This window comes from Danio rerio, chromosome 20 (assembly GCF_052040795.2).
Source record: "Danio rerio strain M-AB ecotype USA chromosome 20, GRCz13ab, whole genome shotgun sequence".
NCBI lineage: Eukaryota > Metazoa > Chordata > Actinopteri > Cypriniformes > Danionidae > Danio > Danio rerio.
In genome coordinates, this window is record NC_141040.1 from 57,061,637 (window position 1) to 57,088,376 (window position 26,740).

At 36.6% G+C, this 26,740-nt stretch overlaps 2 protein-coding genes across 3 annotated transcripts in view; one reads left to right on the forward strand and one right to left on the reverse strand.

The window, feature by feature from the left end:
• pycr3 (pyrroline-5-carboxylate reductase 3) overlaps window positions 1-26,740 on the forward strand; it is a 540,655-nt gene that overhangs the window by 321,403 nt on the left and 192,512 nt on the right. The window lies entirely within an intron of this gene.
• Window positions 2,107-26,740, reverse strand: part of dspb (desmoplakin b) — an 82,777-nt gene continuing 58,143 nt past the window's right edge. Inside the window, exons 17-24 of one of the 2 annotated variants that reach the window (NM_001442533.1) lie at window positions 24,672-24,810; window positions 21,940-22,133; window positions 19,423-19,585; window positions 17,323-17,406; window positions 13,615-13,722; window positions 13,433-13,531; window positions 9,725-10,222; window positions 2,107-7,507 (exon numbers count right to left, since the gene is read on the reverse strand). In NM_001442533.1, the coding sequence (NP_001429462.1) occupies window positions 4,241-7,507; window positions 9,725-10,222; window positions 13,433-13,531; window positions 13,615-13,722; window positions 17,323-17,406; window positions 19,423-19,585; window positions 21,940-22,133; window positions 24,672-24,810 (4,552 nt within the window). In that variant the 3' untranslated portion in view covers window positions 2,107-4,240. Of the gene's footprint in view, window positions 7,508-8,395; window positions 10,223-13,432; window positions 13,532-13,614; window positions 13,723-17,322; window positions 17,407-19,422; window positions 19,586-21,939; window positions 22,134-24,671; window positions 24,811-26,740 lie in introns of both variants that reach the window. The other variant, NM_001423427.2, reaches the window with a different exon arrangement.

Here is a 26,740-nt window from a genome sequence, read left to right on the forward strand (position 1 = left end):
ATGAGTGTGTATGGGTGTTTCCCAGTGATGAGTTGCAGCTGGAAGGGTATCCGCTGCGTAAAACACATGCTGGATAAGTTGGCGGTTCATTCCGCTGTGGCGACCCCAGATTAATAAAGGGGCTAAGCTGAAAAGAAAATGAATGAAACAATTCCCGTCCACAGCTGTCTCACTTCTAGGAACAACCGGTGCACTTACAGGCGAAAGCACTGGCTATTTTTTACTATTAAGTGGACAAATGCCATTATTCACCTGATTTTCTATTTAAAGTTATGAGGCTTAAATACTGCCCTTTTAGTGATATGTTTTTCTGGATTAGCTTGTCAGATGGTCATCATAACAACACTTTTTTTTTTCTAACAAAATATTTCCTAAAGATTTAGAATAAATAAATATGAACAAAAAATTACTAATTTTTAAAATACAATTTTATTATCTTATATAATTAGGGGAAAAAATATGAATCTATTAAAGTTTTAAATTAAAACCATTTGTCAGTCAAATAACAAACTGGCACAGCACATGCAACTTTCCTCAGTCAGAAGTTAAAGTTGGCCATTTGAATAATAAAAAATCTACACATAATAATATTGTACAGCTTCACAATTTTTCTAGCCTTTCTTCTAAAAAAAGAAAAGAAGTAAATTTGACAAATAATAGAAGACGACACTAGCCTAATTAGTATTAAAATTAACTTTATTATGGGTTGCATTTGGTGCTTCACCTCTTTTATCAGTCTTTTTTAATTGAGCTGAAGTTTAGTTTCATAAATAAGATCCTAAATTTAGAGTAAAAGTTAATAGTAAAGTGTTTGTTCCATTTAAGAACAATAAAGCAGGTCAGTAGTAAAAGATGACGTCACGCACATCAGATTGTATGTTTCTCGCACAGCTGGATGCTGATTAGCTGAAGCCAGCAGAGGATCCCGCTAGGTCTTAAAGCCTTCTTCGATGATCATTTTAACAATTCATGACAGCATTGCAGTCAAAATAGGACAAATTAGCTTTATGTACGGGACAAATTCTATAGCCAATCATTTATTTAAGTGCATTTAAACAAAACAGTTTTATTAAACAGTTATATCCATTAAAATAAGAGTTTGGTCACTGAACATCTGACATTTTTGGACTGTGATACAACTTTTTTTTAGATTAGCTTCAGCTTTGGCTTCAGTACTGGGAGTAAATATATTATTTTTAAAGCATCCTATAGAAAATATTCAGTTAGAAAAGAGATCTGAGAAATGTGAATAGATTTTTGTTTAGAACTAATAGTTGAAGTCAAAATTATTCTCCGTCCTGTGAGAAAATTACAGAGAATTTTTGTATTCATTTTCCAATATTTCCCAAATGATGTTGAACAGATTCAGGAATTTTTCACAGTATTTTCTCTAATATTTGTTTTCTTCTGGAGAAAGTCTTATTTGTTTTATTTCAGCTAGAATAAAAGCCATTTTAAGGTCAATATTATTAGCCCCCTTCAGCAATATTAGTTTTGGATTGTCTCCAGAACAAACTACTGTTATACAATGACTTGCCTAATTACCCTAATTACCCTAGTGAAGCCTTTAATGTCACTTTAAGCTGAATACTAGTGTCTTGAAGAATATCTAGTCTTATATTATGTGCTGTCATCATGTCAAAGAGAAAACAAATCACTTATTAGAAATGAGTTATTAAAACTATCAGCAATGTGTTTAGAAAAAAATCATAACTCATTTTCCAATTATATATAATAATAATACTTGGCATTAATACTTGTGAAATATCCCTGAGATCTTTCAATACCTACTCTTCCTCCCAACAGTTAAAATATATGGTGCATATTTGACAGGTAAAACACTGTGCAGCAGAACTCATTCAGAATTAGCCAAGATTGATAATAGGAATAATATAAATATAACATCTAATTTAAAATGCATTTAAGCTTCTAGTGTATGTTCCAGAAGCTGGCACTTAAGAGATGGGCTGATTTAATGATTAATTGTAAGTTGTAACCACTAATAAAAAATGTTTAATGTAAAATTTGTAAACATTGTAAAGCCAGGCCTGGAGTGTAAATGACTGGCTCTGTTTGTTCACACATACAAAAAAAAGCACACCATGGTAATAATCCCTCAACTGAGTCATAAATGTCTTTATTCAAGCAGTAAAACTGTAAGAAACAAAGTCAGACTGTTAGATATTAACTGCACACAGGTTAATACAGAGTTAAAGGCACTTGAGAATTTCAGGAAAAATAATCATCAAAATTAGTGTAAAAAGAGGCAAGTGATATAGATTTACCCATCTAATCTTACAAACAACTTACATCTATTTATTGAATAAAATTGAGAAACAGATTAAGCCCCAGAATGACTAAACAGGCCGAATTAAAAACATATTTCTGGATCAATACATTCAACATAATTTAGGAAAAACAACTATTTTTGCAGATGCTAGAATAAAAACAAGTGTATTTCTTTAGAAACCCATTGATATTTTCAGTAACGTTATCGATTTCTATCAAATACTATAATGATAAATGCAGTGGGGGAAATAAGTGTTGAACATGTCATGTTTTTTCCTGGGAATAGTGTTTTTTAAGTTGCTGTCGACACGGCACTGAACAGGATTTTGGTAAAATCCCAAACAAAACATATATAAAGAAGTACTGAACTACAGAAATGCATTTAATACTTTATATAATGGCCTATTCCCACTGAGTGGTACAGGGCAGTATGGGTCAATACACTTTTATGCCCATTTCCACAGTCAAAAGGTACTAAAAAGTGAACCGTACCACTTTCCAAAGGTTGCCTAGCACAACAAAAGGGTACCAAAAGGCTGAGCCAGACACACAGCTGAACGCTATTGGTTTACGAAAAAACATCACTAGAGCATGCACAAGCCAGGAGAATGAAAACAAAGGAAGCACCATTTTTAAATACACAGCCGAGACATTACACCTTAATAATATTCACATATAATAACGAGCCATGGTCGACCCAAGCTCAAACAAACCTTGTCATCGACTTGATGAACAGCCAAAAAGCCAAGAAGAAGAGCAGAATCTGCCATGTGTCCTGTTATTGTTTACGAAGCCCTCTAAGCGCGAGTGGTTTCTCTAGAGAGCTTGCCGCATGTCTACATTTGAATTAACGAACTTGATAAACAAACGAGTCATGGTCGACCCAAGCTTATAATCGTCTTGATGAACAGCCACAAAGCCAAGAAGAAGAGCAGAAGTTTGTCCTGTTGTTCTTTACGAGGCCCTGTTAGTGTGAGTGGTTGCCTTTTCTCTAGAGAGCTTGCTGCACATCTATTTTGAATGAACAAACTTGAGCTCATGATAATAAAGTGGACGCGATGATTCTCACATCCTTTCAGAAACGGACAAACGCCACAGTGAAGCATGAAAAACAAAATAGCAAATGTTTCTTTCAGCGACCTAAAAGATAAACAAACTGCCATGTTTAACTAATATCATCATATGACGTCAGAATGACGGAGTTACTTTTTAACAAGATGTTAACGTTACATGTGCTGGTGAAGAATAAAGTCGAGAGGTTTGTACGGACTGTATATGTGTCGTATCGTTTATAAACCGAAATAAGGCCTAAATGCATGTTTTGGCTATTTTCTTTGTTGTAATTGGTAACACTTTAGATTTTAGAGACTGCAAGTCTTTGTATGCGTTCATAAATATTTTATTTATTTATTTAATATAATTGCAGACGTTACAGTCGGCCAGGGATCACCAAACTTGTTCCAGGAGGTCCGGTGTCCTGCACATTTTAGCTCCAACCCTAATCAAATACACCCGAACAAGCTAATCATGGTCTTACTTGGTCTACTTGAAACACCCGAAGGTGTGTTGAGGCAAGTTGGAGCTAAACCCTGCAGGGCACTGGACCTCCAGGAACAAGATTGGGGACCCCTGCAGTAGGCCTTCGAGTGAGAATGACACCGATTGCAACTTTCTGTCTTACACCACGCCTACTAAAAGGGTACCATTAGTACCCTTTAGCAGTGGAGACACAAGCCTGATGAAGGTGACCTGTACCGAACCATAACGTACTGTACCAATCAGTGGAAATAAGGCATTTGAGGGCTCTTTTGGTGATGGCAGCCTAAAAACGTTACATGCATATATGCATGTATATTTCTTTGGCTGTTGCCAACATCTTTAGAAATATATTTTTTTAGAAAAATGGTAATGTTTTCAATACTTATTTCCCCCACTGTAATTGCTGCATAGTTTAGGAGAGTGATCTGCTGCTGAAAGACGTTCTGCTGTAGCTGAAGCTGCTGTATCTGGAAGATGAAGATGGGGATAAACTGTAATCTACGCTGCCTCTGCGGGATCCGCTCCGAGATCCCGAGGCTGATCCTGGATTGGAGAGATTGTAGGGGCTGCTGATTCCACGGGATGAAACTGTAGCGGCCGGAAGCATCCGGACACCAGTGTTTTCCTCATTCATGCAAGCTTCCATAGCCTCCTTGTAGGATATCCTCAGCTTGGTTTTAGGGCAGGTCAGGGTCTTCGGGTGGTGGCGAGTATCCTGGAGCCTCTGAGCCGCTCTCATATCCAGCCAACCCATCTGCAAGGCCTCCTCAAGTGAGCGTCTGCACCCAAGCTCAGGGTCGAAGAGACCTCCGGTTAAGTATTGAAATTCAAGAAAGCGTTGGCCAGCTTCATACGGCAGCCACTTCTCTTTGACAGCCTCTGCAGCAGACATCTTACGTTTGGTTTTCACATCTTCAAATCCAATATACGCCTTCTGTGCAGGTTTTATTCGGTTAGCCATTTCGTCATCCAGAACACCGACTCTGGTCGCCTCCTGAATAGACATACGACGACCATTATCAGGGCTTACAATCCCACCGGTACAAGCTTGTGCCTCTAAAAGTCGTTGTGCAGTGATGGAATCAATCATTCCTCGCTTAAGGGCGTCACAAACAGTGATTTTCTCCAGCTTTTCAGTGTCAAAGATCGCTCCAACTGGATTCTGTTCTTCAATCGATTCTACTAATGGGGATAGTTTGACTGACATGCTGGAAATGTGCTTGGAGGAGTTTGCTGAGGATTGATCTTGCTGAAGGTACTCTGAGGTGCTCTCAATGCTTTTTATGGTTTCAGTTTTGACTATTTGGCTTTTCGTTGTTGTCTGGGATGTAAATGATGATGATGATGATGATAATGATGAAGAGGAGGAGGAGCTAACAGGATTAGTTAGCATCTTTGTCTTCTTGGTGATCATACCAGCCAACTCTGTAACAGATATACCTCCGGAACGATATTTATTGAATACATCTTGGTCAATCACTCCTTGAGCGAGCAATTCTTTCAGGTTGTACTGAATGCCGGTTTGCATGTCCATTATAGCAGTACTGGTTGAGCCATCCGGGGCAGTGATGGTCGTTTCTTCCCACTCACACTCTTGCTGAGATAATTCCAGAAAGGTCTCGTAGTCTATGAGTTTCTTCTCATAAGCTTCACGCACTGTCATCTCTTTATTACTGTCAGGATCAACGATAAGTACACGTCTCTTCCTTGTCGAGTTCTTCTGCTGTGCTTTTTTCTTGTCATGAATAGGCAGGAGCACCAATCCTGTCTTTTTATCAATGGTGCAGCGGCTCTTTAGTTCCAAGTAAGTCAAATTGTCTTCAGTGTTTGGGTCGAAGAATCCCTTTGTGTCATCTCCTTCATCTTTCAAAATCTGGTTCATTCCTTGATCAAAGTAACCCCTTTGGTACGCCACATCAACATCAATTCGGTGGCTGTGTTTAGGGTCAATGATGCCACCACTAGCAATTTGAGCCTCCAGCAGGCGAATACCATGACCTTTCTCTATTAAACCACGCTCGATGGCTTCAAAAAGAGAGATCAACTTGTTGGTTCCAGGTTCTTTATATCCGGTTACTGCTTTCTCTGCAGACAGGAGCTTGTCTTTGAACTCCACACCTACAAGTCCTTTCTGACAGGCCTCCTCAACTGTGTAGTACTCATTATTAATGGGATCGATCACAAAACCAGAGGCGGCCTGGGCCTCAAGAAGCTCCAGGGTAGTGCCTGGTCGCAAAAGCCCATTCTTCATGGCTTGGTAGATAGGCAAGGTGCATTCACCAGCCTCATCGTAAATTCCAGCAATGCAGGTTGACCCTCGAAGATACGCCCGCAACCTGTGCTCAATCTCTTGGCTGGTAATCTTGCCCTCCCTCAGATGATTCATGTCTGAAGGTTCCAGCAATTTTGCATCCACCAGATCTGATACGTTAACTTCAGAACGTAGTCCTTGTACAGTAATTGGTTTCTCAGGAGCTGGAAGCAGAAGCAAGCCAGTGTTAAGATCAGCCTTGCATTGCTTCTTGAGGGTAACATAGCTGGCACGTAGATCAGTGTCTGGATCAATATAACAGTCTGGCTTGGCATTTAGAGCTTGATAGAGATCCTCATCAACAAGGTCACGGTCCATGGCAGTATCTTTGGGAAGATAGACACTAAGAATGGGATCAAGGATGCCTCCGGCTGCCTCCTGAGCTTGCAAGAGACGCAGAGTTGTTTCCCGGTCAATTATTCCCTTTTTCATGGCTTGGCTAACTGGCAAGAGCTTTGCAGTTTTGGGATCCCTAAACCCAACACATGCGGCCTCTGCAATCAACAGTTGTTTCTTGTCAGCTTCATCCACAACTCCATTCAAGCAAGCCTCCTCAACAGTCATCTTTGTATTAGCCTGGGGATCTATGATGTACCCTGTGGCAGCTTGAGCCTCCAACAACATGTTTCCACTCTTGTCTGAAATCAAGTTTTGTTTCTTAGCCTCGGTGAAGGTCATCTTGCCTTTAGGTCCTGCTGCCAGCCCTGCAATAGCTCCTGTCCCTTTCAGATTCAGCCTGATGTCAACAGACACATCCTGGACAGTCCTCTTGCCAGTCATCAATTGCTCAAATATCACCTTGTCAATCACACCACAGTCTTGCAGCTGTTGTGCCGTGATGTTCTTGCGGACACCTTCGAAGACCAAAGAGGAGGGATCAGTTTGGTCTGTTTGAGTATATTTGGTAGCACCATCTGGTTTCTGCTGCAGTCTCAGCAACTCCTGCTTCGAGTCTCGAAGTGCCTGCATCTCTGTTCTCTCTTGTTCAAAGTTCTGCAAGAGCAACCTGTAACGTTCTTCAGCTTCTCTGAGTTGAGTCCTCAGCCTCTCCAACTCAGTCCGGACAGAGCTAAACTGACTCTCCAGGCCGGAGCGTTCTGAGGCGTGCTGTCGAAGTTGCTCCTCATGAGATGCACACTTGGTCTTCCACTGCGTAAAATCCTTCTTGATCTTGTTGTTCTCCTCCTGCAGCTGTGATTTAAATCGCAGTTCTGACTCCAGTGAGAGTTTTATACGGGCTAGCTCATCTTCAAGCCTTTTCAAGCGCACAATTTCCTGTTCCATGGTTGTAATCTTCTTGAGGAGGTCATCCCTTTCTTGACTCAGGCTGCTGCACTGAGACTGGGACGTCTGGATTACAGAGGAAGTCTGCAACAAAAAGACAAATAAGAAACATAATGTTAAATATTATTCAAGAGTGATAATTCTGTATATGTTATTTAACAGATTTGTTGCAATCAGTGACCAATACAATAAAATACTGATTGATTCTCTAGTCAAGTACTAGAAATGAGATGAGCTTCTAAATCAAGGGTGTCCGATCCTGCTCATGGAAGACCTGCAGTATTTAGCACCAACATCCTTACTTAGAAGTTTGTAGTTAGTTTGAAGACCCTGATAATCTGGTTTAAATATGTATAACTTGGGTAGGAGCTAAACTCTGCAGTCAAGGGATCTCTAGGACCAGGCTCGGACACCTCTGTTCTAAAGCATGGGTTGCAAACCTTGCTCCTGGAGGTGAATTCAGTCCTGAATTTTTCCAAGTAATTCAGGATTTTAAGTAATCCCCAACACATTGATTAGCTGGCTGTGCTTCAACAAGTAATTTAGGATTTAAGCTATACTTTCCAACCTACCAGGAGCAGGGATTGATCCCTCTTTTATGGAGAGTCAATATAACAGAGCATGGCACAAATTAGGTCAAAGTGACATGCTTTAAACATGTGGTTGATCAGGTAAGCAATTAAGGCTTTTGCTGATAATGCAAAAGAAGCCAGCAGCGTGGAGGCTTGCAAAGGATGCAAGGCACATTAAAATGCAAATCAGATTATTCAGCAAGGTGTGGTGTGGAAACATGCACATTATGACATGCGAAATATGTCCTACTGATTATCTGACATATTTTTGCATGTCAAGACTAACTACAGTGCACAGTGTGACAGAGAGCGAGAGAGAGATCAGATGCATGCAGCTGGCTACACCTAAATCTAAGTATTGATGGATCTATTGAACTCAAGTTTCTAGTTATCCTAGTACCTCTCTGGCTTGTTTTTGTACATTTTCTATCTCCACTTGCAGTTTTTCTCTCTCTCGTGAGAGCTGCCGCATAAGCCTGTCATGCTCTGCACCGGCACGCTGGCTGGAATCAAGCTGTTTCTGCAAAGCTGTAATTTGCTCGGTCATTTCTCGATCTCCACGCTTTTTGTTTTTCAGCAACTCCTCGTGTTCAAGACGCACAGCGCGCAACTCCTCCTCTACCCGCTGGCGATCCTTGGTAAGAGTTTCCGTGAGCCTCTGCAGACGTTCAGTTTCACCAGAGCTTACGTTCAACGCACAACTCTTCTCTTCCATACTACGATGAAGAGCCTCGTAACGCTGATTGGAGTCTTGAACACGCCCCTGCTCCTGCGTCAGCTGTAGTTTCAGCGTATTTATCTCAGCTTTCAAAGCAGCAAGGTTCTGAGAAGTCACTTTATTCTCCTTCGAGGCACGGTCAAGAGCTTCCTGCAGTTGCTTGCATTTTTCATCCGCATGTTTAGCTCCGATATTCGTCTCTTCTTGGCTGGTGCGTAGTGTGGTGATCGTAGTAGTGTACTCTCGCATAGCTTGGCTACTTTTTTCAAGCTGCGACTCAGTTCTCCTGCGCTTGCCGGCCTCCTCTTCTGCTACTTGTCTCTGCTTCTCTAATTCACCTTCCAGCCTCTTCAGCTCCTCCTGGAGCTCTTGAATGCGAGCCTGTAGGCGTGCAATAGTCTGCTCAGACCTTCCCTTCTCAAGTGCATGTGCCTCCAGCTCCACCCGAATGAGGCTCAACTCCCGGTGGGAGGAGCGAAGTTGCACTAGCTCCTCATTAGTGGTTTCATTCTTAGATTTCAGAACAGCCAAATCCCCTTCCAGTCTTCGCTTATCGGTCTCTAAAGATCTTTTCAGACGTCGCTCTTCTTCAAAGTTACGAGTGAGACGATTGATCTCATTAATTTTATCCTGAAGTGTCCGACTTGAGCTTTCCTGCACCTCCCTCATTTTGTTGTCTCCTTCACGTTTCTGGCTCATCATCACCTGAATTTGGGACTCAAGCTCGTGCCTCTTTCTGGATTCCTCAGTATTTAAAGCAGTGAGTCTCTTTACCTCCTCTTCCAGAATTCTCCTCTGCGCCTCCTCCTGGCTGAGAGAAATACGAAGCCTCTTCAGCTGCTCCTTTAATTCACTAGATTCTCCCTCTAATCTTTCAAACTCCAGACTCATGGCAGCCGAATCACTTTCTTTTTCCTGCGAAAGCTTCTGCATGCTGGATTGCGCTACGAGGATTTGAGACTCGTAGGTTTGTTTTACCTCTCGAATCTCTGTGCTGTGCTCCTGTCTTACCTTAGCTAGCTCTGTTTGCGCCTCCTTTATGCGCCGAGCCTCGTCTTCCAACTCCTTGCGCAGACGCTCCAACTCTCGGTTCCGTTCGGATACGGTTTTCTCCAGCTCCATTTTAGCCCAGCTAGCTTGTTCCAGTTCCTTGAGTTTCTTGCGCATAGTTTCATCATGTTCTTCTTGCAGAAATGTGTAGCGCTCTTCCACGATTTTCTTTTTTCTCTCCATGTCCTCCAGTTGGAGTTTCAGGCGACGTACTTCCTCTGTAAGCTCCTCGAGGCGGTCTTTAGAGGAGTCCAGGCTCTCCTGAGTGGCCATGCACTTCATGGTTTCAGTCCTTTTCACCTCTTCCAGAGAGAGTAGGTGGCTTTGGGAATTGTTCAGCTCTTGCTGGTATTGCAGAAGAGCATCCTGTAAAGATGCATTGTTGGCAGTTTGGTCTTTGATGGCATCCCTCAGTTGCTCAAGCTCCTCCTCCAGCAGCTCAATTCTGGTATTTCGTATCTGCAGAAAACACATTGTGAGATTTGTTAATTCTTTATTATTATTATTATTATTATTATTCAAAAATATATGCAGTACTCAGCATAATGGAGTACAACCCATTTTGAAGATTAATGTTTTTCTCAATTTCTCAGTGAAAATAGGCAATGTATTTTGGTGCATTTAAACAAAACAGATTTATTAAACAGAAATGTTTATGACAATATTATAGCCACCAAACATATTTAGAAATTTAAGGATAATACAATTAAATTCAAGCTAAATATTGCAACAACAAAAAATTACAACCTACAAAATTTTAACAAAATTAAAAAAATTTTAAATTGTGTTTAATATTTTTCTGTAACATATAAATTTGGGTTTCCCAGTGATGGGTTGCAGCTGGAAGGGCATCCTCTGTGTAAAACATATGCTGGATAAGTTGGCGGTTCATTCCGCTGTGGCGACCCCAGATTAATAAAGGGACTAAGCCGAAAGAAAATGAATGAATGATTTACCTTTTAAAAATAAAAAAGGCTATAGAAATTAAATTAATAAATTTTTTTAAATATGCAAACTCATTAATTCATTTTCTTTTCAGCTTAGTCCCTTTATTAATCAGGGGTCACTACAGCGGAATGAACCGCCAACTTATCCAGCATATGTATTACGCAGTGGATGGCCTTTCAGCTGCAACCCATCACCGGGAAACCGGACGACGCGACAGCCACTTTTCCCATTGAACGCCTTGAGGGCAAAACGCCTGCTTGACGGGCACAAACTGTCGCAAAAGACTGCTGAAATTGGAGCCTTGACATGCGCAGAAGGACTGTCTGATGGAGCCAGAGGAGGAGCCGCGAAAATGAGCGGAGTCGAGCTTCCAACCAAACGCTTTATGTAAAATCAACCACGCCCCCCGAACTGCTCAGCATGCGTTTGCTGTCATATCAACACAAATGGTTGTAATAACGTTAACAAATGTGAGGGTTTTATATAATGAAGATTCAATCGCGCCAGCTCCGGGCAGCAGCGCATAACCTACTCGCGGCGTCGCTGGCTGATTCCGGCTCGCATGCGGCAGCGCCTGCTCGCTCGGCCGCCGCATCTGGCTCAATTGACTCGGGCTGGAATCAGGCAGTGAGTCCAGGCATCTGGAGTAGGTCCAGCAGAGGTAGTCAGTCTGAGGGATAAGTCTCCGGCAGGCAAGAACTGGCCCCACTGTATTTTGCTATCTGGGTGGCTAGGCGTGTATTAGCAGACTAATAAAGCCCGAAAAAAAGCCCTGACCTTAGCGAATAAACAGTGTTCCACCAGATCATGTATGTCAGAAACAGTAGTTTACTGCTGAACTCATTTTGTCATGGTAAAATAACACAGAAATCGAGTAATAACACTTCAGTCTCCTGCCGAAGCTCAGACGCGCTGCTTTGAGAAACTGTCAATCACCGCTGTCAATCACGATGACACGCCCAGCATTAAATTACTGCTAAAAACAAACTGTTTACAAAAATGAAGATCTGCACCTATTTCAGCACAATAACCAGTGCCTTAATCCACCAGAACTATCTTTCGGGACATTTTATTGCAAGTGTAATAATTTTTTTTATTTGGGCTCAAGTCTCATTCATTAACACGGAGGAGGCGGGCTTTCTGACTTGTACTGCAGCCAGCCCCCAGGGGGCGATCTAACGGCCGAGACCTTCACTCAAACGCAGGCTTGCGGCACACTTGCTACGGACAATTTTAGCTTACCCTATTCCCTTATACCACGTGTTTGGACTGTGGGGGAAACCGGAGCACCCGGAGGAAACCCACGCCAACATGGGGAGAACATGCAAACTCCACACAGAAACGCCAACTGACCCAGTTGGGATAATGCAACCCACTGCGCCACCGCATCGCCACCTCAAGTGATTTAATAACTACTTAATTATTTAAATATTTATTATTTATTTATTTTAATATTTATTATTTATTTTTAATAATCATTTATTTATTTCACAGTTTTATTCATAGTTATAATAAATTCAAGCGTTTTAATTACTATTTAATAAAACTATTTCAAAATATTTATAGTTTATTTTAAGATTTATTATTAACTTATTTTAATATTTATAATTTATTTTAATATTTATAATTTATTTTAACATTTATAATTTGTTTATTTTAATATTTATAATTTATTTATTTCACTGTTTTATTCATAGTGATAGTCAGATCACATTAAAATGACTTGCTTCAGTATTTTGTGGTGTTTTTTGTACAGATATCAGTTCATGTGATATAATTACTATTTATTTATTTATTTATTTATTTTAACATTTATTTACTTTAATATTTATAATTTTATTAATTTTAATATGTATTATTTAGTTTTGATAAATATTTATTTATATATTGCATTTTTATTCATAGTTATTATTAGTTCAAACAATTTAGTTACTATTTATTTATTTTAATAATTATATTTTATTTAAAAATGTATTATTTACTTATTTAAATATTCAAATTAATTCGTATATTTATTATAGATTTCTCTTTTATTAATGATTATTTATTTACTTTAATTTTAAATTATTATAATATGTTCTATTTAATTTCATATTTATTGTTTAATATTTATCAATTAATTTATTTATTTCACTGTTTTATTCATAGTGATAATCAGATCACATTTAAATGACTTGCTTCAGTATTTTGGGGTGTTTTTTGTTCAGATATCAACTCCAGTGATTTAATTACTATTTATTACTTTTTGTTTAAATACTTATAATTTTATTTATTTAAATATTTATTATTTATTTACTTAACAATTTATTATTTTATTATAAAATTTATAATTTACTTATTTAAATATTTGTAATTTATTTTAATATTTATTTTTTATTATTATTATTCATTTATTTATTTTTACAGTTTTATTCATTGTTATAATCAGTTCAAGCGATTTAATTATTATTCATTTATTTTAATATTTATTATTTACTACGGACAATTTTAACTTGCCCTTCCAGCTGCAACCCATCACTGGGAAACATCCAAACACACTCATTCACACACTCATACACTATGGACAATTTGAACTTACCCAATTCCCCTATAAATCATGGTTTTGGACAAACCTTTACAATTAAATAATGAAGCTTTAATATGCTGTTTGCTGACTTGAGTAACAATTAAAGTCGTCATTTAAAGCGTTCATGTTTCGACTAATCCCCATTCAAGTGTTACCTTCAGCTCCTCCATGTTTTTCTGGGATGCCAAAAGAAGTTTGTAGTAATCGCTTGAGCGGGTGAGCAGTTCCAAGTAGTGCGCATTTAAAGAAGACACCTGAAGGACACAAAAACGCATTATAATAAAGCAGCATTGTGATAAAACTAATGCCTGTGGAGTTTTTAATGTCTCCGCTGTACCTCTTCAGCGATGGAGGATGATGGAGACTGCAGAACGGTCCTCTTGATCGGGATGTTGAGCAGAGTCTCCAGTCCAGCGCTGTAAGTGGCCAACTCAAGCTCGTAATTCTACACAAAAACACGTCACGGGATTAACCATTTATATTTAAAACAGTGCTTTTTACACTGAAAACGCTTAATATAGTCTGTGTGGACTAGAAGTTGCTGACTTTTATTCCATTTCAATAATGTACAGTCAGAATAATTCGCCCTCTTGTACATTTTTCCCCCCATTTTTTGTTTAATGGGGAGCAGATTTCTTCAACACATCTCTAAACATAATAGTTTTAATAACTCATCTGTAATCACTGATTTATTTTCTCTTCAACATGATGACAGCACATAATATTAGACTAGATATTCTTCAAGACACTAGTATTCAGCTTAATGTGAGATTTAAAGGCTTCACTAGGGTAATTAGGGTAAAGTTAGGGTAATTAGGCAAGTCATTGTATAACAGTGGTTTGTTCTGGAGACAATCCAAAACTAATATTGCTTAAGGGGGCTAATAATATTGACCTTAAAATGGCTTTAAAACATACCTGTCAACCCTCCCGTTTTTCCCAGGATTCTCCCGTATTTTACTCGTTCTGTCCCGCTATCATCCCGTAAAAGTATGTTCCCGTATTTTCAGTCTTTCTCTGAACAGTCGAGCCTCCCTATGCGCAATTCATACTGCCGAACCACCAGGGGTCGCCCCTTGCTCTAATACGTGAATTATCTGTGCTTTGGCTTTGTTTAGGAATGAAAGCACTTATAAATAAATATTAAAAACGGCGCGATTCCATTTCCTTTAGATTACAGGTGCCGTCGCCGATCCTATACAATCCTCAAAACAGTCATATAATGGTGCATGACTGTCAGCTGACGAGCTCAATAGTGATAAACAGACGCTGTTTCCCAAACGGATTCTGTACACGTGATTTGAAGCGGAGAGAAAGTCTGGCTTTTGGGTGCATGTTTAAACAGACAGACACACATAATTAATAATAATAACATATAAGGATGTCGATCTTGGTGTTTTTTTTAAACACAACTAATTTTGTCTTAAATGAGCATAAAAAGTTAGGAAAGCAATCAAATGCTTTCATTATGACATTAGATGTGTGCATTTTTAAAGTGACACCTCTTATTTAATGTAATAAAAAATCTTATTAAATGCGAGATTCTTTCGTTGCTCTCTAATCAGAGTGTGTAAGTTATACAGTGGAGAAACGACAATGAGTTTGATAGCTTGATTGTATTTCATTATAATAGCCATTCATTTTAATAAGCTGAACTGTTTGCTAATGCATTTGCTGCTAATGTAGATATTTATTTTTCTTTTGTTAATAATTTTAAAACATATTACAGACCATTAACTGTTTATTTACAATGAAACAGCTAAAAATGAACATATTTAGTAATTTGGGGATTTTTTTAAGGGGGGGGGGGGTGTTGGGGAATCCCTTGTTATGGTGGGCATATCCCTTTTTTCCACATCCCAATGTTGACAGGTATAGTTTAAAACAATCAAAATAAACCAAATAAGACTTTCTCCAGAAGAAAAAATATTATAGGAAATACTGTGAAAACTTTCTGAATCTTTTAAATATCATTTGGGAAAGAAGGGCTAAATCATTTTGACACCAGCTGTATATCCAACTAAAAATGAATAGTGAAAAGGGGGCGGGGCTTTATGTTAGAGCCCCGCCTCTCATCTATCACTCTCAGCAGACTAATGGTTGGAGGGTGTGGCTAAGCATATTTCAGCCAATCAGAGTCATTAGAGATAGACCGCTGTTACAGATGAGCCGATTTGGATTATACTAATCCGCTTGTTAAGTGGTGACGTGTTTGTGACGTATGTAATACTGTTTCCGAGTCCAAGCCGCCATTCATTTGAGTGGAGAAATCATTCGTTTATGATCGCGATTTATCCCTATCACACATTAAAGTTAATTTTATATAAAATCATAGTGTACACAACAATCTCTGGGCTTGCTGCATCACAAATACCAAAATGTAACAATTTATAAAAAAATTATCACTTTCTGGCCATCGGATATTAGGCATGGACATATATACTGCGATCGTGATTTTTGAAAGCATTAAATCACTTTGTAAACGTTTATTATTACCATTTCATGAGTCTCCCCATTCAGTTGAATAGAGCGCTAGGACCCGGAAGCAGCTTGACGTCACACTTAACAAGCGGATAAAACAACTTTAATTGTTCACTTTAAGACTGAAAATGCAAAATAAACAATGTAAATTTGAATTTTAATGCCGACTGTAATTAAATGTTTATTGTCAATGAACTGTTTTTAAATACTGTTATCAAAACATTACAACAAAAAAACATCTCTATATCATTTATGGAAAACTTTTTAGCTGGATGATCTAATCCAAATCTATTTGCAAATTTCAAAACGTTCCAAGAACTCATTAACATTCCCTATTATCTTTCTAAACTGATCAAATTGAATGTTGAGTCGAAACAAGCCAGATCCGGCAACTCTGACATCTGATCCGGAACCTCATTTTACCGATCCCCCTCCTCACACTCTTCCGCGACTCCCCAACCCTCTTCACTTTCGTCTGCAACACCCACCAAACACCCCACCCCCCCCACCCCCCATTTTTGACACTCTGACCATACTGTCCCCAGTTTACACAGAGAATGTGTTTTGTAGTGGTTTTAAACTGTTGTTTAGAGACCAGAGAACAGAGATTGTCAGAATGTTACAGCAACATTCTCTCAACGTGATGAGCAAACATTTTTCTAGTACCATTACAGTCTGTGTGAAACAGTTGCTGCAGACTTTTAATTTCAGTATGATGATGTATTTCAGACTGAAATGGAATATTAAGTAGGGGCGTGGCTTATAGTTAAGCTTGGCCTCTCATCCGACACTCTCAGCAAACTGATAGTTGGAGAGGTGTGGCTAAGCATATTTCAGCCAATCAGAAGGACCAACGTCATCAGAGCAAAACCAGATGGTTAAATTTTGGTCGGAGATTAACAAAACAAGCTAAATTTTTTTGTGTGTGCACATTAATTAGCACTGATTAAGTGTCCAACCTTAAAGCGAACCTATTTACCTCTTTTTACAAGCGGTAAAATAAGTCTCTAGAGTGCATGTGTTGTTTCAGCTCAAAATAATGATCTCTAGCTCTCTGAAACTGACCCTTTTAGGCTTCGATCCAAATTGTGGTGTTTTGGTGACTGTCGCTTTAAATTCAAATGAGATTGTGCTCTTTTCAGAAGAGGGCGGAGCTACATAGCCTGTGTGTCAGCATAGTGGCAGATTCAAAACTATAATGGACAGACGGCTGCTTCTCACTCAGGGCTGCTGTTTATGCTAATGAGGGAGAGATGGGCACTAGTGGGCGGGGCTTTCCCCCTCTGATGACACATACAATTATTGTCAATGTCAATCAAAGTGTTTCTGCAGACGGTTTTTGTCAAGTGTGATTTTAAAAAATACAATTAATTCATTTTGACTATTAGAAGCTGGCTGTATTCACACACTGCTGACACACAACTGTGTTTAAACCCCTTATAAAGGTGATCTTTCCATAATAGGTCCCCTTTAAGATGAACACTGTACATTTTGATGACATGTGGACCTAAATCATCACATCATCATCAGTTGAAGATGATTTATGAATAAACAGAAAGAATACCTTGATGGCACTGATGCAGGTTTCTCCGTCTTTGTGCACCGTCTCCATCAGCTCTCTCTTCGCCTTTATATCAGAGTTTAATGCCTGCACACATTATAAAGAAGCACAAATGTTCATTAAGACTTTATTTAATCAAACAGATCTGCTCAAGTAACAGGACCTGTGTGGATACTAAAAATATCTGGGTTATTATTATTTGACTAAATCCATGAAATACTTATTCCTTTCACTGGTTTTTAGTGCATTCAATGCAATACATTTCTCTTTTGTTTAATAACTTAATTTTTATCTTAAAATAAAACAAATATGCTAAAATATATATTAATAATAATAATAAATAATAGAAAATAATACAAGAAACTTTTCTGTTGAATATTTTTTCATGTTTATTTTATTTGGTATTTATTTATTTATTATTTGAATATTTATTTCTTCATTTTACAGTTTTATTCATAGTGATAATCAGATCACATTAAAAAGACTTTCTTCAGTGTTTTGTTTAGTGTTTTTGTTCAGATATGAGCTCAAGTGATTTAATTACTGTTTATTGATTTTAAAATGCATTATTTTTTATTTTAATATTTATAATTTATTTTTAACAGTTGTTATTTATTTCTTTAATTATTTAATTGACTGTTTTATTCATAGTGATAATCAGATCACATAAAGTGACTTGCTTTAATGTTTTTTGTTACGATATCAGCTCAAGCCTTTTCATTAATTATGATATTTATAATTTATTTATTTCAATATTGATTATATAGCTATTATCAGTTCAATCGATGTAATTACTATTTATTTATTTTAATATGTATCTTTTATTTATTTTTATTCATAATTTATTAAAATATTATTGTTTTATCTTTTATTAATCATTATTTACTTTAAAATGTACGCTTTATTAATTATATTATGTATTATTTACTTATTTTAATATTTATTTTTTAATAATTATCAATTTATTCATTTATTTCACTGTTTTATTAATTGCGATAATCAGATCGCATTAAAATGACTTGCTTTAGTATTTTTGGGGTGTTTTTTATTACAATTTTTCAGTTTGAGCGACTTAATTACTATTTATTAATTTATTTAAATATTTAATATTTATTGTAATATTTTTGTTATTAACTTTAGTATTCATTACTGATTTAATAAAAAAAAAAATACTTATTTCACAGTTTCATTCATAGTTGTAATCAGTTCAAGCCATTTAATTACTATTTATTAATTGATTTATTTTAACATTTACAATTTATTTATTATAATATTTATAATTTATTTATTTTAATATTTATTATTTAATAATTATCAATTTATTTATTTTACAGTTTTATTCACAGTGATAATCAGATCACATTAAAATGGCTTGCTGTGTTTTTTGTCAGATATCAGCTCCAGTGATTTAATTACTATTTATTTATTTTAACATTCATTATTTATTTATTTTAAAGTTTATTTTTTATTTATTTATTTCAACATTTATTATTCATTTTAATATTTATAATTTATTGTAATATTTATATATTTTTATTCATTATTATTTATGTATTTCACCTGTTTATTCATAGTTATAATCAGTTCAATTAATTTAATTGCTATTTATTTATTTTAACATTCATTATTCCATTATTATAATATTCCTAATTTGTTTATTTTAATATTTAAATAAAAAATTATTTTGAATAATTATTATTTATTTATTTATTTCACTGTTTTATTCATAGTTCTAATCAGTTAAAGTGATTTAATTCCTATTTATATATTTAACAATTTATTATTTATTTATTTATTTATTTATTTTAATAGTTATTTATTTTAAAAAATATTCATTTATTTATTTAACCATTTTATTCATAGTTATAATCAGTTCAAGTAATTTAATTACTATTAATTTATTTATTTTAACATTTATTATGTATTTATTATTAATATAATATTTTTAGTTTATTTATTTTAATATTCATTTTTCATAATTATTTTAATTTTTTTAATTTTTTTTTTATTATTTATTTTTTTCATAGTGTCAGATCACATTAAAGTGACTTGCTTTAGTATTTTGAGGTATTTTTTGCTCGAATGCATGTTTATCAGACTCACCTTCTGCTGGTTCAGTAGTTGAGTGTAAGCTGCGCTGTCCTCCATCTTGACGGAGTGTTGTGAATCAATCTGTTTCTGGGTTTCATCAATCCAGCCGCTCAGCTGAGAACTGGACTGCATGTATCGCTTCAGCTGCGGCAGGTAAGAGTCCAGATCAACCAGCCTGAAAAACAACGTCAATAATAATACATTACAATACTGCTGAATGCTTGATTCTGATTGGCTGACGAACATTCTATGGTGTGCTATTATTTTTAGTTAAAGGCACAGCTAAAGTGGGCTACTCCTTTTCCCAGGCCTCCTTTTCAATATCAAAGGATTCAAAGTATAAAAGGACTTGATTTTTTTATTGACTTGAGGTATACTAGTAAAAGATTTGCAAGAAAGTTGAATTACACAAACAGGTCATAATTCATTATTGTTCAAGTGAATCAGTAATAAGTAAATCAAATTCCAATGAGTGAATTTGAATTTGAGTAAGTGAATCATTTACTAGAAACTCTACACTCTATAGATATAGAAATAGATCATTGAAATCAGTGAATAATCTACTGGACACTCACTTTGAATGAATCATTTGAATCAGCAAATGGAAAATTTGAATCAATGAATAATCTACCGGAGACTAATTTCTGAATGGATCGTTTGAGTCAGTGAATCATTTACTGGGCACTTACTCTGAATGGATCATTTGAATCAGTGAAAAATCTACCAAACTCTCACTCTAAATGCATTTTTTGAATCAGAGAATAATCAACCAGAGGCTCACTCTAAATGAATCATTTGAATCTGCGAGTAATCTATCGGAGACTCACTCTCAACGAAACGTTTGAATCAGCGAATAATCTACTAGATACTCACTCTAAATTAATAATTTGAGTGAGCAAATAATCTAGCAAAGACTCACTCTGAATGAATCATTTGAATCAGTGAATAATGTACCAGAGACCCACTCTTAATGAATAATTTGAATCAGTAAATAATCTACCAGAGACTCACTCTGAATGAATTATTTGAATCAGTGAATAATGTACCAGAGACCCACTCTTAATGAATAATTTGAATCAGTAAATAATTTACCAGAGACTCACTCTTAATGAATCATTTGAATCAGCGAATAATCTACCAAAGACTGACTTTCAATGAATCATTTGAATCAGTGAATAATGTACCAGAGACCCACTCTTAATGAATAATTTGAATCAGTAAATAATCTACCAGAGACTCACTTTTAATGAATTATTTGAATCAGCGAATAATCTACGGTAGGCTCACTCTAAATGAATCATTTAAATCAGGGAAAAATCTACCATAGGCTCACTCTAAATGAATCATTTGCATCTGGAAATAATCTACTGGAGACTCACTCTCAATGAATTGTTTGAATCAGCGAATAATCTACCAGAGACTCACTTTTAATGAATCATTTGAATCAGCAAATAATCTACCAGAGACTCACTTTTAATGAATCACTCGAATCAGCGAATAATCTACCAGAGACTCACTTTTAATGAATCATTTGAATCAGCGAATAATCTACCAGAGACTCACTTTTAATGAATCATTTAAATCAGCGAATAATCTACCAGAGACTCACTCTCAAAGAATCATTTGAATCAGTAAATAATCTACCTGAGATTCACTCTGAATGTATCGTTTGAATCAGTGAATAATCTACCGTAGGCTCACTCTAAATGAATCATTTGCATCTGTGAATAATCTACTGGAGACTCACTCTACATGAATAGTTCGAATCAGTGAATAATTGACCAGAGGCTCACTCCAAATGAATCATTTGAATCAGTGAATAATCTACTAGAGACTCACTCTTAATGAATCATTTGAATCAGCGAATAATTTAGCAGAGACTCACTCCAAATGAATAATTTGAATCAGTGAATAATCTACCAGTCTCACTCTCAATGAATCATTTGAATCAGTGAATAATCTACTAGAGACTCACTCTTAATGAATCATTTGAATCAGCGAATAATTTAGCAGAGACTCACTCCAAATGAATCATTTGAATCAGTGAATAATCTACTAGAGACTCACTCTTAATGAATCATTTGAATCAGCGAATAATTTAGCAGACTCACTCCAAATGAATAATTTGAATCAGTGAATAATCTACCAGTCTCACTCTCAATGAATCATTTGAATCAGTAAATAATCTACCAGAGGCTCACTCTAAATGAATAATTTAAATCAGTGAATAATCTATCGTAGGCTCACTCTCAATAAATCATTTGAATCTGTGAATAATCTACTGGAGACTCCCTCTACATGAATCATCATGACTCACTCTCAAGGAATCATTTGAATCATTTACTGGAGACTCACCCTGAATAGACAATTTGAATAAGTGAAGTAAAAAGTACAACATTAGGTTTTGTAAAGAGAAGTAAAAGTTTCCTAAATAAATGTTCAGATCCACTCAGTATATACCCTTAATTACACAGTAGTGATGTAAAAGCAGTGTGTTACAGTCCAGCAGTATAATAGAGCGTGTCTGACCTGTTGTTGATCTGAACGTGGATGCGTTTCCAGCGGTCGGACAGCTGATGGACATGATCTGCGTACTGCGTCAGGTTGATGATGCACTGGTAGCGGCCCTGATCCCTCTGATCATTAACCTTCTGCATCTGATTCAGATCCACCACCAGAGAATTCAGCAGATCCTGCTTCTGCTCCAGATCACTGCGCATGCTCTGCGGTGACACACAATAACAGATGCCATTAACCTCATGGAATCTTTGCATTGAAGATGTAACATAGTTCTGACAATATAACACTCCACGATCACATTTTAGAGCTCAGATCTGGCCCAAAAACTTAAACGCGACCCTACCCGAGCCCGACCCGGTCCGACATTAACTGTAAATATCAGCCTGAGCTCGATTTAAACCTGACTATTTTTTAATACGTGGGCCGTTACAACAGACGTTCTCAACTACAATTCTGAGATGTTTGAACTACAGAAATGAGCGCAGGTTTATCGTAATGAACAATGCAACAATGATGAAGCATGTAAACTGCATTGTTTGTTTATTCAGAATGGATCGTAACAAAAGAGGACACTGAAGGCCGATTATCATCCTTTCTGCCATGGCCAGCCTGCTTCATGTGTCTGTTCATCGTGGAAGTCTCCGTTTTCTTGCTATGACCTCTTTCACATTGCATGTGCAAGCAGAGCACTTCCTCGTCCATGTTAACAGATTAGCGCGATAGTGTTGACGCTGGGTGTATTTCTGCCGATGCTCAGGCTCAATTAAGCTGACAGTGCATTGGTAATGACCAAAAACACATTGAATGACAGTAAAAAGTGTCGATTTTGCCCAATAAACGCATTGATACATGTATTGATATATTTACGCATTGATATATGTATTCTCTACATACCCACTGCGCACACACACACACAGCTTCAGCTCTCTGCTTGCAGTGTGATGATGTGCCAGTGGAGGAGGTGCTGTTGCAGGAGCTAGAGCATTGCTGTGCATGACACGCGTTGCTTAGGCTGACATTGCTACAATATTTGTATAATATTTCTTATAATGGCATAGCTCTGCACCTAATTATACAGAAAAGTATAAAGTCGGAATTGTGACTTAATAAATCGAAATTCTGACTTAATAACTTGCAATTCTGGCTTTAAAACTTGGAATCGCGACTTTATAACTCAGTATCGCGACTATAACTCGTAATTCTGACTTTATAACTTGGAATCGCAAATTTATAACTCGGAATTTAGACTTTATAACTTGGAATTTGGACTTTACGACTCGGAATTGCGAATTTATAACTCGGAATCGCTACTTTCTATCTCAGAACTGTGACTTTAACTCGGAATTTGGACTTTACAACTTAGAATCGCGACTTTATAACTCAGAATTGTGACGTTATAACTCGGAATCGTGACTTTATAACTCAGAATTGTGACTTTATAATTCGGAATTTGGACTTTACAACTTAGAATTGTGACTTTATAACTCGGAGTTGCGGCTTTATAACTCAGAATTTGGACTTTACAACTCGGAATTGTGACTTTATAACTCAGAATTGTGACTTACAACTTGGAATCGCGATTATAACTCGGAATTCTGACTTTATAACCTGGAATTCTGACTTTACAACTCGGAATTCTGACTTTATAACTCAGAATCGCAACTTTATAACTCGGAATTGTGACTTTATAATTCGGAATTTGGACTTTACAACTTGGAATTGCAACTTTGTAACTCAGAATTTAGACTTTACAACTTGTTATTGTGACTTTATAACTCAGAATTGTGACTATTACTTGGAATTTAGACTTTACAACTCGGAATTGCGACTTTACAACTCAGAATTGTGACTTTATAACTCAGAATTGCGACTTTATAACTCGCAATTTAGACTTTACAACTCGGAATTCTAACTTTACAACTCGGAATTGTGACTTTACAACTCGGAATTGTGACTTTACAACTCGGAATTCTGACTTTATAACTCAGAATCGCGACTATAACTCGGAATTCTGACTTAAGAATTCAGAATTGTGACTTTAAAACTCAGAATTGCGACTTTATAACTCGAAATTTAGACTTTATAACTCAGAAATGCGACTATAACTTGGAATTCTGACTTTATAACTCGAAATTTGGACTTTATAACTCAAAATGGCGATTTTACAACTCGGAATTGTGATTTAATAACTCGGAATTCTGACTTTATAAATCAGTAGCGGGAACGAGCTTCCATACAATTAGGCTAATTAAGTAATGACAAAAAAAAAAAAAAAAGCTTGATCACAGCCTGGCCCAAAGAAAGTGGCAGGAAGAATCTAAACTCATTTATCGCATCTACTTTACGCGCAATCGCATTTACTTCTTTGGTTTTATTTCAAAGGCAACCTACTACGCTAAAATCTCTTTTATAAGGGGTGTAAATACTGTTGTGTGGCAGCAGTGTAATATATAACCAGACTCTAAAGGCAAAAATTAATTAAATGTATTATTTTCTAATCAGACCTATTTAAAGGGTCAAAGCTGACATCTGATGATCAACAGTAAAAATGACACATTTTACCTCTTAATGCCATAAGGGAAAATAAGCAACAATAAAACATGCAGGATTATATGCTGTCATGGCTTTGCAATAAGAAAATGTGATTATAATGGAAGTCAACGGGGCAAAAACAGCACCAACATAACCAAAGGGGAGTCAATCTGAACAATACACAAGGGTTAAAACTGAGTAAAACTGACCAGCAGCACTTTCTGGTATCTCTGCACTTCCTCCGGGTCTGAAGACGCGGTTTCTTTCTCCGTCAGTCGAGCTTCATAAACCTTCACCACGTCTTCAGCTTTCATCATATCCTTCAGCAGAGACTTCACTGAGTCTAGCCTGAAACACACACACACACACACACACACGCACGCACGCACGCACACACCTTTAAATATTTCTTTAAATGATGTTGAAGCCGCGTTGACCATTACAGCCAATCGCAGCCTTTTCTGTTGAGCGTGTGATCAATCATAGGCGTTTAAGGATGCGTTCAACAATTAGTTTATTTGCTATGAATCAGGGGTCTTAAACTCGAGGCCCGCGGACAAATGTGAGGAGCTTGTGGGGGTGGGTGGATGGGTTGAAAGGTAAGGTGTAGATCGCAGACGAAAGTGAATGGGGGGGGGGGGGGTCGTAAAAAAAAGTGAAGAGCTGGAATATGTCCCGAATAAAAGTGTTCTCTAATATACTTCTCTAAGTACTCATTCTATTAGGCAATGCAGTGGCGCAGTAGGTAGTGCTGTCGCCTCACAGCAAGAAGGTCGCTGGGTCCATCCTCAGCTCAGATGGCGTTTCTGTGTGGAGTTTGCATGTTCTCCCTGCGCTCGCATGGGTTTCCTCCGGGTGCTCCGGTTTCCTCCACAGTACAAACACATGCGGTACAGCTGAATTGGGTAGGCTAAATTATCCGTAGTGCGTGAATGTGTGTGTGGATGTTTCCCGGAGATGGGCTGTAGCTGGAAGGGTATCCGCTGTGTAAATATGTGCTGGATAAGTTGGCGGTTCATTCTGCTGTGGCGACCCCGCATTAATAAAGGGACTAAGCCGACAAGAAAATGAATGAATGAATGACTCATTCCATTAAAATTTGTTTTATGGTTAAAATATTTTCACACAAGTCACAAACTGGATAAATATGAGTGCGGGTTGAGTCTTGAGTGCTTTAAGTCAGTGGTTCCCAACCTTTTTCTTAGGGCCCCCCCCCATGAGCATATACAAACATTGGAGCCCCCCCACCATTAAAATATACACTCACGCACACACATATGTACTATATATATATATATATATATATATATATATATATATATATATATATATATATATATATATATATATATATATATATACTGTATGTGTGTGTTTGTGTAATATTAATATATAATATGTATAGAAAATATAAATTAATCAGTTTTAACTTGTCTTGGCCTTCAATAAAACCAAAATTTAGGTAGGCTTTGCCATAATGTTTAATCTTTTTCTTCGCCTCTGAAGAATCACTGCATTTACGTCTCTCTGCCGATTTTGTTTTGATTTTGCCTTTACGACACGTTGACAAGCACATTGTGTGAGTGAGCAAAATTTAAATAATTATTTAAAGTTATTTATTTTAATTATTCTTACTATCATGTTGGAATTTTAAGCATTTTTTTATATATATATATATATATTTGGTACTTAAAAATACATATATAATAGTAGGGCTGCTCGATTTTGGGAAAAATCATAATCACAATTATTTTGGTCATAATTGTAATCACGATTATTTAAAACGATTATCAGTTAAAGTCAAAATTATTAGTGCTCCTATTTCCCAAATTATGTTTAACAGAGCAAGGAATTTTAACAGTATTTCCTATAATATTTTTTCTTCTAGGCTTATTTGTTTGATTTTAGCTAGAATAAAAGCAGGTTTAAATATTTAATTTAAGGTCAATATTATTAGCCCCCCTAAGCAATAAATATTTTTTATTGTCTGCAGAAGAAACTACTGTTATACAATGACTTGCCTTATTACCCTAATTAAGCCTTTGAACTGCACTTTAATCTGAATGCTTGTATTTAAAAAAATACCTAGTGAAATATTATGTGCTGTCATCATAGCAAAGATAAAAGAAATCCGTTATTAGAAATGATATATTAAAATTATTATGTTCAGGAAAAAAAAAAATAAAACTTTCCATGAAACAGAAATTGGGAGGAAAAGGGTTGCTAATATTTAGGAAGGCTAATAATTCTGACTTCAAGTGTATACAGTACATACAGT